The sequence below is a fragment of the Hyla sarda genome, chromosome 5 (assembly GCF_029499605.1).
Source record: "Hyla sarda isolate aHylSar1 chromosome 5, aHylSar1.hap1, whole genome shotgun sequence".
NCBI classification, from domain to species: Eukaryota; Metazoa; Chordata; class Amphibia; order Anura; family Hylidae; genus Hyla; species Hyla sarda.
Window position 1 is genome coordinate 32,368,537 of NC_079193.1, and position 14,947 is coordinate 32,383,483.

General features: G+C 44.9%; 1 protein-coding gene across 1 annotated transcript in view; it reads right to left on the reverse strand.

Moving 5' to 3' along the window:
- Window positions 1-14,947, reverse strand: part of CUBN (cubilin) — a 219,464-nt gene that overhangs the window by 130,945 nt on the left and 73,572 nt on the right. Inside the window, 1 exon segment of the mRNA XM_056519174.1 lies at window positions 4,970-5,129. Within this exon segment, the coding sequence (XP_056375149.1) occupies window positions 4,970-5,129 (160 nt within the window).

A 14,947-nucleotide genomic window follows, 5' to 3' on the forward strand; every position in this document is an offset into this window, starting at 1 on the left:
TATACCCTACACTATAATCGCAACACCCCAGACACCATTACTCTCACCCAAGACCACCACATGTATAATCACCTTTTTTCTCAGCCAAGTGTCAAAGAGGTGGAGCTAGGTTGCTCAAGTGCCACAGCCTGGCATGTCTCTTTGCTCACTCTCTACTCTCAGTGATGTACAGGGCTCTTTATACCAGTCTAGGAGGGGCTGGAAAGTGAGGGCAAGTAAGGAAGTGTGTTAGGTGTTTGTTCCAAATGTTTGGAGCGGGCAGCGGGGTCGTGATGTCACAAGCCCGCCACCGCACACCCAGCATTCTAAACGAATGCCGGGTGCTGCACAGAGATCGTGGGGGTTCCAGCTATGGGATAAGATGTCTAGGGGTGGAGTATCCCTTTAATAATTCAGCGGAATTTCACCCAAAACTGCATTGCCATCAAAGAGGAGGCAGATGTCGACAACCGTCATAGCGGCGATCCTGGACGGATCCAGAGTCTCGTCTCGGGAGGGGTACTATTGGAGTATCTTGCGGTGGTCAACACGCCCCCTCCCATAGACTTGCATTGAGGGGGCTTGGTGTGATGTCACAAGGGGCGTGGCTGTGACATCACAACCCCCGCAGCCCAGAGTTCGGAGAAAAATGTTCCTAACGCTGGGGCAGTGGAGTACCCCTTTAAGTACGCAGCATAGTCCCCCCACAGTAGGTAGGCAGCATAGTTCCTCTACAGTAGGTAGGCAGCATAGTTCCCCCACACTAGGTAGGCAGCATAGTTCCTCCACACTAGGTAGGCAGCATAGTTCCTCCACACTAGGGAGGCAGCATAGTTCCCCCACATTAGGCTGGCAGTATAGTTCCCCCCACATTAGGTTGACAGTATAGTTCCCCCACATTAGGTTGGCAGTATAGTTCCCCCCACATTAGGTTGGCAGCATAGTTCCCCCACAGTAGGTAGGCAGCATAGTTCCTCTACAGTAGGTAGGGAGCATAGTTCCCCCACACTAGGTAGGCAGCATAGTTCCCCCACACTAGGTAGGCAGCATAGTTCCTCCACACTAGGTAGGCAGCATAGTTCCCCCACATTAGGCAGGCAGTATCGTTCCCCCCACATTAGGTTGACAGTATAGTCCCCCCACATTAGGTTGGCAGTATAGTTCCCCCCACATTAAGTTGGCAGCATAGTTCTCCTACATTAGGTAGGCAGCATAGTTCCCCCACACTAGGTAGGCAGCATAGTTCCCCCAAACTAGGTAGGCAACATAGTTCCCCCACATTAGGCAGGCAGTATAGTTCCCCCCACATTAGGTTGGCAGTATAGTTCCCCCACATTAGGTTGGCAGTATATTTCCCCCCACATTAGGTTGGCAGTATAGTTCACCCACATTAGGTTGGCAGTATAGTTCCCCCATATTTGGTAGGCAGTGGCCCCCACAGACATACAGCCTTCAGCCATATACAGTGTATGGCTGGAGGCTGTATGTCTGTGTACTGCCCTACTTCAGGGCTCCGACCTTTGCTCCTCCGGTCCAGGGTCACGAGCTACTGCTGTGCCTATAGGCTATAGCAGTAGGTCCCGTGGGACCGGAGGAGTGGTGGTCGGAGCACTGAAGATGAGGTGCCGCTGGTAACTTACCATGCGCGCATCCTCCTCCTAGCTGCTCCGCTCTGCTCTGTTCTGTTCTTATGGGCGCACACACGGGATGTCAGTGAAAAGATGTTTTGGGTGACAGGGATGTCCTGAATGTGATGGAGGAAATTAATCTGGGGGGGGGGGCAATTGCTGCACACGGAATTGCTAAATTCTGGGGTGTGCATGCAGCTATCAGCTAGCCAACAGTCTGCAGCTCTTAGTACCAAACAGAGCTGGTTGATTCCCTTTATCCTGCACATCTATAAATGTCTAGTACTATTATAGTTGTCCCACAGTCTTGCTAATTTATTATAGTTGAAAAAAATTTAATTGCCAACGCAAAAAAATAAATAAAATCAATGTGAGAACAAACTCAGCTCTGCTACATCGATTAGATCAAACAAACCAGTAACATTGAAGGAAATACAAACCATTTCAAGCAGCATTTGTTTCCATTTTATTACACATGGCGGGAACTGAATAAGAGTCATTGGGAGGTGAATGAAATTCAAGAGATGTGTAAGAAATATGGAAACTATTATTATGTTACAATCCTATTGGCTGAAGCATTAGCGTATAAATAGTAAGAATATTATGGGGTACAATGTAAAGGGGTTGTTCGAGTAGAACTATAAGGCTAAGTTTCCACTTGTTTATTTTCTGGCCCAAAAAAACGCCATAAAAAATGTCAGAAAAAAACGCCATAAAAAATGTCAGAAAAAAACGCCATGGCATTTTCCTGCGTTTGGCGTTTTTTTTTCTTACGTTTATTTCTGGCGTCTTTGCCTTTGTGTGGAAATTGCATTTTTGGCTCCTTTGGCGTTTTGTTAAGAATTTTGTTGGGTACCGTAAAAAAAAAAAAAAAAAAAAAAAAAAAAAGGATGTAGTAGGGACGGAAAAATGTTACATTTTTTATAACAACATTTTTTTTCATTTTTAAACAGGGACCAATTTATGTGGACAGGCAGGGACCTAAAACAATATAGCAGACAATATTAAAAATTTATAAATGGGCCATTTAATTATAAAAATATTATATTCATTTTCAGAAACTTTTTTATTAGTAATGTATTTTAATTATGTGTTTAATAAAGTGTGTGTGTATTTAACGTTATATTTTTTTACTTTTTTTTCTTTATTTTAAAATTTTTTAGGTACTACTACTACTCTCAGCATGGAACAGACTGTTCCTTGCTGGGAGCAGTAGTACCTATACTAATCACTTCTGACACCTGTTGCAATCTGTCTATTAACGCAGGTACTACAGCTCCCAGCATGGAGGAGAGTGTGCTCCATGTTGGAAGCAGTAGTACCTGCAGTTTAGGACAGATCACAGCGGGTGTCACTCCTGACACCCGCTGTGATCCTCCTGTATAAGCTATAGAAGCCGTCGGCCGGCCACACTTCTGTATCTACTGTACCCTACGAAATTTAATTTAAAAAAAAAGGTATCTCCATCCCTTTTTTGGATCGCTAAAGTCCAAAAAAGAATAAAAACCACCTGCAAAAACCTACATGGCGTTTTTCTTGGCATTTTTTTCACTCCCATAAACAACTATGGGCCAAAAACGCCACAATTTCAGTGAAAAAAAAAAAGCGCCTAGTCTCAACACGCTGAGATTTTGAAAAACTGCCAAGGAGCAGGAAAATGCATTTTGTGTTTTCCTATTGACTTGCAGCTGACATCTGGCCACAGCGTTTTTTCACTGATAAAATACGCCATGCAGCGGATTTGGCATTTTCTATTGACGTTTTTGCAACAAAAGAAGAACAAGTGGAAACTTAGCCCAAGGGCCTGTGAACATGATAAATGTTTCTGTCAGAAATCGTGTGGATTTTTAGCAAAAAATCTGCAGTGGATTTAGCTACCTTTGACTTCTATAGGTCAGCAGAAAATCCCTAGTGGCAGATTTGCGGATTTGCCATGGACCCACTAAAGTTGATGGTAGCAAAATCCACTGCAGATTTTTTGACAGCAAATATGTTACAAAACATCCACACAAAATTCGACCAAGTGAACAGACCCTCTATCTATGCCAGATATTTGTATCCAATGTCTGATGTGGGTTTTGACTCCGCATGCAGCAGATTTTAGTGTAGTATTGGACCTAATCCATGTCCTGGCTACCAAATGTACTATCCCTGCAGAACACTGATGGAATCTGCACGGAAATGTAGTGACGTGGATTTTCAAATCCGTGTTGGAATAATTCCTGCCATGTAGACTATGGTGTAGACATAATGGGATGCTTTTTAAAGGGGTACTCTGTCCCTAGACATCGTATCCCCTATCCAAAAGGATAGGGGATAAGATGTCTGATTGCAGGGGTCCCGCCGCTGGGGACTCCTGCAATCTCGGCTGCGGCACCCCAAACATCCGGTGCACGGAACAAACTTCGCTCTGTGCCGGATGACTGGCGATGCGGGGCAGAGGCTCGTGATGTCTGTCACGCCCCCTCCCATAGACTTGCATTGAGGGAGCGTGGCCGTGACATCATGAGCGGAGCATGGCTGTGACATCACGAGACTACAGCGCTGCACCCAACGCTCTAAACAAACGCCAAGTGCAGCAGGGAGATCGTGGGGGTCCCTAGATGTCTAGGGGCGGAGTGCCCCTTTAAGAGTGTAATTGGGAAATATTTTGGCATGGAACAGGCACAGATTCTTCACCTAAATCAATGCAGATTTCCTAGGGGTATATGGATATTGGGCCCTATAGGACTCACCAGGAACATGTGTAACATGGTTGCCCCTTAATTTAAATGCTGCATTATGTAAGACCACATATCTCCTACACTATCTGTGGAGAGACAGTATTTCAGCTGTGAGATCCATGGGAATAAGTGGGAATTACGGAAAATCTTGGGCATCAGATGGGCATATCAGCAAATAATGGAGAAGGGTACGGGCCATATAAAGCAAAGGGAAATAACACCAGACCAGTCTGTCCTGGGAAAAGCAGGGGGGGACAGAAGACCCCATTAGAGGAGGCCCATATTGATATATATGCTATGGGGCCTCCTTTCTTCTATATACGCCACTACAGATGCCCTATAGTTCCATGATTTTCCACAATAAAAGTGTATTTCTTCAAATATTAAAATGTTTTATTTTTATATAAGAGGGACCCAATGCATAAGCCCAAATGCAAAAATATTAATATAGGAAATAGAGAGAATAGAGTGTGTGTTTACTGACAGTGACCATTTCTGATGTGGCATATCCACAGAGCAACCCTATCCTAATGTATACCATAAATTAAGATTGGGATCGGTGTGGTGGATACATTCTCTATTCGGCACTGCACAATGACTTTATAGGTAAATACAGTAAGTCTGCATTAGTGACCTTACCATTGATGCTCCATGATAGCTGAAATCCTTGATTTTGACCACTAATATCTGTATGGAAGACAACATGCAAGGCTGAACCATTGGTAGTGCCCCCTGGAGGCAACTGTCTTCCACAGTGCTCCCTGATAAGTCCGGCTTGGTCATTGGGTCCATCATAAAGCTGAAAAGGAATCAATAAAGTTTTTATTGCCATTCAATCTGAAACCGAACCATAACATTATAAGATGTCTTATAGGTTTGTTAGTGCTGCGCTGCCTAAGTGTGTATTTTATAGGTCCTTCCACTTATTAGGACCCATTCATATCATGTTTTGGGGCTCTGTCAATAGGACAACTCCAAAAAGGTATTCCAGTCTATGCCAAGATGTACTTGCAGCACAGGCATAGACTTTAAAGGGGTATTTTAGGGTTTTTGTTTTTCATTTGACTATGCTACAGGGGCTGTAAAGTTAGTGCAGTACATAATGTAGTGTCTGTACCTGTGTTTGATGGTGGTCTCGCAATTCTTATGTGATCTTTGCCCTAATGATCCTATTTAGCAGCGTACGTATAAATTAGCGTTGTCTCGGGCCTTTACCAAGTTGCAGTGCAGCCCGAGACATTACATCACTAGTCAGGTGTTAAAAAGGTGCCTGTCCGTGCTTCAATGGGTAGAGTGACCGATGAGTGGGAGGGAGATCATTCTCCACAGGGCTGCAGAGAATTGTAGTTTCAAGCACAGCATGCATGGAAGGGAGGCTAGCTGTGCTGTAATGGGTGGGGTGACTGATGTGTGGGACGGAGATAAGTCATCTCCCACCTAGGAACAAGTGATCCTGCGGATTGTAGTTGGAGGGAGGCACTGAAACAGGAAATAGTCAGTTCTCACAAACAAACCTGCAAAATGATGGGGGACACAAGACACGACTATTTACCACCAACACAAGCACAGATCCTTGGTAAGCATGTCCATTACTTATGTTGGGTAACCCTTTTATTAGATAAAACATAGCTTACTTCTTTCATAGATTTTTCATAGTTTTTTCATAGTTAATAGTTTTGTTTGCATGGATAATGGGAACAAAGCCATAAATAGGGTACTACCTTTACTTCTAATTAAAAACCCAAATTCTATGCAAAGACCATAGCATGGCAGTATGACATGGTAAAGATCATGGCATGGCACATGGCATTTGGATTCCCAAGGCCTACTGTAAGTTAATTGTGTTAAATAACATTAGCGTTCTTTATTAATCTGACAATTCTAATTAGTCCATTATAGATCTTTTTGATCATGTGGATCTCAGGTCATTGAGTAGGACATACCGGTAAATCATTGGACAATGTTGACAACGGCTGTCCGGGCATGCTGGGAGTTGTGGATTGGCAACAGCTGGAGGCACCCTTACTCACTTGTATGATTTGTCGGGTAGTGTTCCCCTCCATACGGCAAATACAATATAGGATCATGTCCGGCACCACGGTAGCAGGTACAACATCAATTTTTATTAGAGAAATAAATAAATATAAAAGGGCAAAGCATAGTCGCCTACGCGTTTCAGGCAGTAGTGCCCTTAGTCATGGCATAACATTTTTTATGCCATGACTAAGGGCACTAATTCCCGAAATGCGTAGGCGACTATGCTTTGCCTTTTTGGATGTTTTTATTTTTGATATTTATTCCTCTAATAAAAATTGATGTTGTACCTGCCACCGTGGTGCCGGACGTGATCCTATTTTGTATTTGCCGTATGGAGGGGAACGCTACCCAACAAATCATACAAGTGAGTAAGGGTGCCTCCAGCTGTTGCAAATCCACAACTCCCAGCATGCCCGGACAGCCGTTGGCCGCACAGCAAGAAGGAGGAAAAATATTCCACATGTGTCCATGTTCTATTTTAGCACCTTGTCCAGGTAGTTAAAGGGGTATTCTAGTCCCTAAAAATGTATTCCCTATTCTAGGTCTGATCTCTCTTTATCTTTAGAACAGGGATCAGATATTCCCTACTAAATGGAACGGTGAGTGGACACAATTCATTCATTGTCCATAGGAGTGTCGGAGATAGCCCAGTACAGTGCTCCGATGGACAATGAATGGAACTCACGCCGACACAGTACTCCATAAAGAGGGGAGTTGAGTCCCTATTCTTAAGATTACAGGGGTCCCAAAGGTCATAGCAACTGAAATAAGAGAAGAAATTCCTGATTTTTTTATTTATTTATTTTTATATTTTTTTTTTATGGCGTTCACCATACTGTAAGAAGGATGTTATTTTTATTCTGCGGGTTGGTACTCTGCCCCTGGACATCTTATCTCCTATCTAAAGGATATGGGATAAGATGTCTGATCAGGGGGTTCCGGCACTGGGCCCCCCGCGATCTCCCTGCAGCACCTGGCATTCGTTTAGAACGCTGGCGCTGCCACACCGGACGCTCTGGACGTCACCCCTTGTGATGTTACGGCCACGCCCCCTCAATGCAAGTCTAGGTGTGGGGTCTTGGCCGTGACGTCATCACCGCATCGCCAGTCATTAGGCACAGAGCGAAGTTCACTCCGTGCACCGGATGACTGCGGTGCCGCAGGAGAGATCACAGGGATCTCAGCAGCGGGACCCCCACGATCAGACATCTTATCCCCCATCCTTTGGATAGGGGATAAGATGTCTAGGGGCAGAGTACCCCTTTAACTTTTTTATTTTTTCATCCGTCCCCATTGTGTGAGAGGTTTTTTTTTTTTTTTTTTGCAGGAAGATCTGTACTTTTTATTGGTACCATTTTTGCCATCCATGCTACCTTTTGATTATTTTTATTCGACTTTTTGCTGGGAGTTGTAGTTGTGCAACATATAGAGGGCCACAGATTTGCAACCACTGCTTTAGAGGATCTAGCATGTATTTGTGTGTAATGCTCCATTTCCCCTGTGGGGGCACTGCAGAGATATTTACCTCTTGCTTTCAGATTCCTGCTTTGGTTACCACTGATCTCTGTGGCCCCCATCCTGCAATCAGTTCTTTATGCGTGTCCCTTCTAACAAAATGCATTAAATTATATTTATATAGTACAATTTTATATAAAGGGTCTCCAACTAGAGCTTCTCTTTAAATAATATTTATTCCACTATACTATTAATCTATTTTATAATCTGTCTTTATATACTGTACATTAGTCTCTTTGAGGCCGGATTAAGAGACAGTTATCTGCATACATTGCTGCCTATGTGCAAAAGACTGGAAGAAAATCTGTATTTAGGTTTTTGCTCCCTAGCAACAACCACAAAAACAGCGCTTCCCTCTCGTACTCATCATTCACCGTGTCTACCATTTCCTCCTGACCATATGTGCATGTATACAAATCCTCATCGCCATAGAAACCTAAGATTTACAGTCATCAGTCACCATGGCAACGAGGCACAGCGTGAAACGACTGACCACAAACCTACACGTCTAATATGTTATTACAGTGTGCGGATCCTAGGTCACATGACTGGTCACACTGTGTCTGTGTTACATTTTTTAAAAGAAGTATTCCAGCCCTAAAAAAACGTATTCCCCCTATAGCAAAGGTCGGAACTTTGTGATCTCTAGAATGGAACCCCGACCCAACACTGAATGGGGTGGTGTGTTAGCATGCGCATCATTTATTGTCTATGGGAGCGCCAAAGTTACACGAGTGATGTACTTGGCTATCTCCGGTATTCCCATACACAATGAATGGAGGCATAACAACATATTACTTCATTCAGCTAGGAGAGGCAGTGCTCTGTACTAGAGACGACATGGGGTCCCAGAGGGCGAACCCCCTGCTATCCAACACATATCCCTCATCCTGTGGATAGGAAAAATGTTTTATAGGGCTGGTATACCCTATAAAGGGGTTCTCCGGGAATAGAAAAACAGAGGTGTTGTTTTTCAAAAACAGCGCCACCCCTGTCCTCAGGTTGTGTGTGGTATTACAACTTGGCTCCATTCACTTCAATGCAACTGGTCTGCAATACCACATACAACCTGGGGACAAAAATCTGCTGTTTTCTAATGCTTAAAGGGGTATTCCGGGCAAAAACATTTTATCCCCTATCCAAAGGATAGGGGATAAGATGTCTGATCGCTGGGGGGTTGGAGGCTGCTGCTGGGACCCCCCGGGATCTCCGTACAGTGCGCGCATTCTGTGGACGTAACGTCACGCCCCCTCCATTCATGTCTATGGGAGGGGGCATCACACATTTTATAGAAATTATGGCTTATAAAAAAAGACCACTAGGGGTCCCCATACCATTCAAAACATAATCCTGTCCGGCTGAAGCATCATCTTTGTCCCAGCTGAAGCACAGGCTGGGACAAAGTTCAGAAAGTGAGGGCGGGACTAGCAGACTGTCCTATCAGACTGTAGCAGGAAAACAGAGAGGAGGGGGTTACAGAGCAACCTGCAGTGATTGGATGAAGAGACCCAGCACAGCAGATTCAGGAAAGAAGTGACAGCATGGTGAGTGAGGGCGGGCTCTGTGCTCGCCTCGGGCATGCCCCCTTCCTGAGCAGTGGATGTCAGAATGAGTGAGCAGCAGAACAGAAGGATTTGTAAGACAAATACAGAGCTAGACACATAAAAAAGACATGCATAGCACCTGCATGACCTAGTGAGTAACATAGAGAAGCATTATTTTTTTTCTGTGATATGACAGGTATCCTTTAAGGACTCAGCCTGTTTGGGCATTGTGGACACAGCCAATTTTCATTTCTGTGCATTTGTTTTTATCCTCCTCGCCTCTTAAAAGTTTATATGCGAAAATTTATACTTTGTAATTACATTCTTCATTGTATCATAAAATATACAGGAAAAGGGCAAATTTCTGTTAAAAACACACACTTTCAAAAAAGAAAATGCATCAAAACTGCACATAATGTGAACAGACCTAAACCCACTTATGAATCTAAGACTTTACCTGGGTTAACTTCAGCACCAGCAGCCTGGTTAGATGACCAGAGGATTCATGGCTATGCTGCATTATATAATAAAAAAAAAATCACTCAGTGCTTCTTTAAAGGGGTACTCCGGTGGAAAACTTTTTATTTTTATTTTTTAATCAACTGGTGCCAGAAAGATAAACAGATTTGTAAATTACTTCTATTAAAAAAAAATCTTAATCCTTCCAGTACTTTTTAGCTTCTGAATACTACAGAGGAAATTCTTTTCTTTTTGGAACGCAGAGCTCTCTGCTGACATCACGAGAACAGTGCTCTCTGCTGACATCTCTGTCCATTTTAGGAACTGTCCAGAGCAGCATATGTTTGCTATGGGGATTTTCTCCTACTCTGGACAGTTCTTAAAATGGACAGAGATGTCAGCAGAGAGCACTGTGCTCATGATGTCAGCAGAGAGCTCTGTGTTCAAAAATAAGAAAAGAATTTCCTCTGTAGTATTCAGCAGCTAATAAGTACTGGAAGGATTAAGATTTTTTAATAGAAGTAATTTACAAATCTGTTTAACTTTCTGGCACCAGTTGATTAAAGGAGTACTCCGGTGCACACTTTTTTCATTTTATCCCGTCCGGGCTGCAAAAGAAAAGAAAACACACTTTCTCTTACCTGCCAACGAGCCCCCGGCGCTCCGGTACACTCCGGTACAGGTGTTCGGTCCCCGGGCTGTATTCTTCTTACTTCCTGTTAGCCCGGCACGTCACACGGAGCTTCAGCCTATCACTGGCCGCAGCGATGTCCCGCCTCAGCTGGTGATAGGCTGAAGCTCCGTGTGACGTGCCGGGCTAACAGGAAGTAAGAAGAATACAGCCCGGGGACCGAACACCTGTACCGGAGTGTACCGGAGCTACAGGGGCTCGTTGGCAGGTAAGAGAAAGTGTGTTTTCTTTTATTTTGCAGCCCGGACGGGATAAAATGAAAAAAGTGCGCACCGGACTACTCCTTTAAAAAAAAAAAAGTTTTTCACCGGAGTACCCCTTTAATCTTATAAAAAACAAAATAGCATAGAGCAGTGGTGAGATAGCATAGAGCAGTGGTCTCCAACCTGCGGACCTCCAGATGTTGCAAAACTACAATTGCCAGCATGCCCGGACAGCCGTTGGCTGTCCGGGCATGCTGGGAGTTGTAGTTTTGCAACATCTGGAGGTCCGCAGGTTGGAGACCACTGCCCTAGAGTAAACCTACATCCCATGCCTGCAATGTGCAGGGAGTTCCCTCCTTATATTCCCATGCCTATGATCTTATCCATGCCGGTCCGGCACAAAACACACTTTTCTTGTAAAAGTCACATTGCAATGAGCTGGCAGGGTGTGGTCACCGCAAAATTTTTCCAGAACACAAAACTAAAGAATAAATGAGTCATTCATGCCTGGGCCTGGCATGTCTGAATGAAAACCATCTCAAATCGCAATCATTTTTGATTTTATTTTTAACACATGGCATGCTCCCCTCTTGTAAGGATCGGGGCTTCATTTGCACGCAGGAACTTCAGATAACCACAAGATCAAAGACTCTGTGTACAGTGATATACAAAGCAATGGGAACACTTCTTTTTATTTAATTTTATTTTTTGACGCTTAGTCACGGCTCTTAACCATTGGTGTGCCACGTAAAGTGGACCGGGGTGATGATAGAGCGCATAAATAGAGTCTGTATCCAGCCTATCCAAGGGAAGAGGAATTCCCTACAAGCTACTGGTTGGCAAACATCTTCTCACAAGTGCCTGCTAAGCAGAGGAGGCTCTCTGATTAAGGGGCACTCCGCTGCTCAGCGTTTGGAACAAACTGTTCCGAACGCTGGAGCTGGCAGCTCGTGACGTCATAGCCCCGCCCCCTCGTGATGTTGTGCCCCGCCCCCTCCCATAGACTTGCTATGTCGCGCCCCCTCCCATAGACTTGCTATGTCACGCCCCCTCCCATAGACTTGCATTGAGGGGGCGGACATGACATCATGAGGGGCGCGGGGCTATGATGTCACGAGCTCCCGGCGCCGGCTCCAGCGTTTGGAACAGTTTGTTCCAAACGCTGAGCTACCGGAGTACCCCTTTAAGGCAAGTTAGGCAGCCTCTTAAGGCTTCAATCGTGCGGCGGGCCTCGTTGCTGCCAGGGTGCACAGAAAGTTCTTTTCATTTATGGGGACAGGATCATAGCTGGGCTGTTTGCCAGTACTACACAAACAAGTACTTCCTATCTATGCTGGGAGTGTAGTTTTGCAACAGCACGATGTGAAACCAGTATCCTGTATCAGCATCAGAAATGTGGCTGCTACCACCCTGTGCCATTTAATCACCCCCTGTGCCATTTAATTCCGCTCTTGATCCCCCCCCCGTGTCATTTCATCCACCCTCGATTCCCCCGTGCCACATCTTTCCCCTATTGCCCCTCTTCTCCTCCCTCTGATCCCCCGCTGTGACTCCCGATGTGCTTAGGCAGGCTTAAAGGAATATTCCGCTGCTCAGCCGCCACGCCCCCTTCCATAGACTTGCATTGAGGGGGCGGCGCGTGATGTCATGAGGGGGCGGGACTATGACATCACGAGCTCCCGGCTCCTGCATTCGGAACAGTTTGTTCCAAATGCTGAGCATCGGAGAACCCCTTTAAGTGCAGGGATTCGGTATCTCGGCAGATCTCCCAGTAGCCTCTGCTGCTCATTGATTTAAAGTGGCCTCGGTCTGGGCTGCTGATCTTAAAGGGGTACTCCGGTTGAAAAAAAAATCCATATCAACTGGCTCCAGAAACTTAAACTTAATCCTTTCAGTACTTAGCAGCTGCTGCATGCTCCAGAGGAAGTTGAGATGTTTTTTTCTGTGTGACCACAGTGCTCTCTGCTGACACCTCTGTCCATGTCAGGAACTGTCCAGAGTAGGAGCAAATCCCCATAGCAAGCATCTCGTGCCACGTACAGTTCCTGACATGGACAGAAGTGTCAGCAGAGAGCACTGTGGTCAGACAGAAAAAAACAACTCAACTTCCACTGTACAAATCTGTTTAACTTTCTGGCACCAGTTGATTTGAATTTTTTTTTTTCCACCAGAGTACCCCTTTAAACAGGCACCTGGTGCCATGGCTATTTTAAATCAGTGATCAGCTGTTCCCACAACACACCTAGGGACTGACGCTGACACACTAATGCAGTGGTCTTCAATAGAGATGAGCGAACTTACAGTAAATTCGATTCGTTACGAACTTCTCGGCTCGGCAGTTGATGGCTTTTCCTGCATAAATTAGTTCAGCTTTCAGGTGCTCCGGTGGGCTGGAAAAGGAGGATACAGTCCTAGGAGACTCTTTCCTAGGACTGTATCCACCTTTTCCAGCCCACCGGAGCACCTGAAAGCTGAACTAATTTATGCAGGAAAAGCCATCCACTGCCGAGCCGAGAAGTTCGTGACGAATCGAATTTACTGTAAGTTCGCTCATCTCTAGTCTTCAACCTGCGGACCTCCAGATGTTGCAAAACTACAACTCCCAGCATGCCCGGACAGCCGTTGGCTGTCCGGGCATGCTGGGAGTTGTAGTTTTGCAACATCTGGAGGTCCGCAGGTTGAAGACCACTGCACTAATGTGTCGTGGCACCCAGTTTGAAAAGCCCTGGTCTATACAGAAAGGATGTGGCCAATATGGCTGCCCCTGGGGACTAATAGCTACAACATAAAAAAAAAAAAGTAACATGGAATTAATAAAACTAAATAAAAAATGTCATGAGATATTCCCTGTGTAATAGTGAAATACACCAGTCTGTTATTGTAATACCAAATATATATATACACATCCAAAATCCTAACCAGCAGAGGGTAATAAAATGTCCCAGTGACTGGCATAGGCTGTGGAATACAGAACTCTGCTGCCTCTGTAAGTTCATTGTTCACTGGCATGAGATTTTAGGAAAACGTGCCCATGGGGCCCAGCACTCATTTACCGAGCCGGAACGTCCCTTTTGTGTAGGATTCATGTTCCTTTTTGCTGCCGAAACAGATGGCTGACAGTCAGGAAATAAATCTGGGCACTTCTGCTCCAGTGGCACTGGAAGCTCATTCTCACCTCTCTGGCCATATTTCGGCCTGGCATCGCCACTGACTTTCCTGTTTACGTTGCTCGGAGGGGGCCCTTTTGAATGCATTCCCAATCACTGACGCCAATATTTTAGAAGTATCTTGGTAGATGTGAGTAATTCTGCACGGCACTACGTGTTCTACCGATATATATGTTCACATAATTGGGTATTGAAGGGATTTTCCAGACAATGACTTCCACAACGCGTTCATCAGATGTTAGTCATTGATTCACGTTGGCGAGAAGCCACCGGCCGACACCTTTTCCACTTCTAGAAGTAATGGGGACCAGTTCTGATTTTTCAAGGTTACACAACTGCACAATGGCCACCAGTGGAAATTTGTAACTGGAGTTACAAATTTCGTGGCTTTTGTGACTGATAAAGTGAAGAGGCCACACTATTACGGTACATCTGTGGTGGACCACCGGTGTATGGCGGGACCACGGGTGTAGTGGTGTGAGAGTGGTGGGATGGTATTAACCCCTGTTGTTCATGACGCCAGTGTGGTTTTCGGGTCCGGAACTCCACACGCCCGGATTCTACGCTATCCCAATTGCTAGAAGTGAAATCAGAGTCCACAACCAGTTATGGTCAAACAAAGGCTTTACTGAATTGAAGACAGGTGTAATTATTTTGGTGTCCCGGTACCGTATTTAATACGTTACCTGTATAGAGGTCCCCATAGTCAGGGTCCCTCTTTTGTAGTTTTCCCCTTGTCACCTCTCAATTGGTCAATGACTATATAGCAATTCTTGTTAATATAGATATAAGTATAAATATGTATATTTATTTATATAGCGCCTACAGATTCCGCAGCGCTTACAATTATGGGGTACTAAGACAAGTATCAAACATAAAATTACACAATAACTATTCAAACAAGAGGTGGGGATATGTTGGGGATATGTTGGGGATATGTTGAGGATATGTTGGGGGTATGTTGGGGGTATGTTGGGGATATGTTGGGGATATGTTGGGGA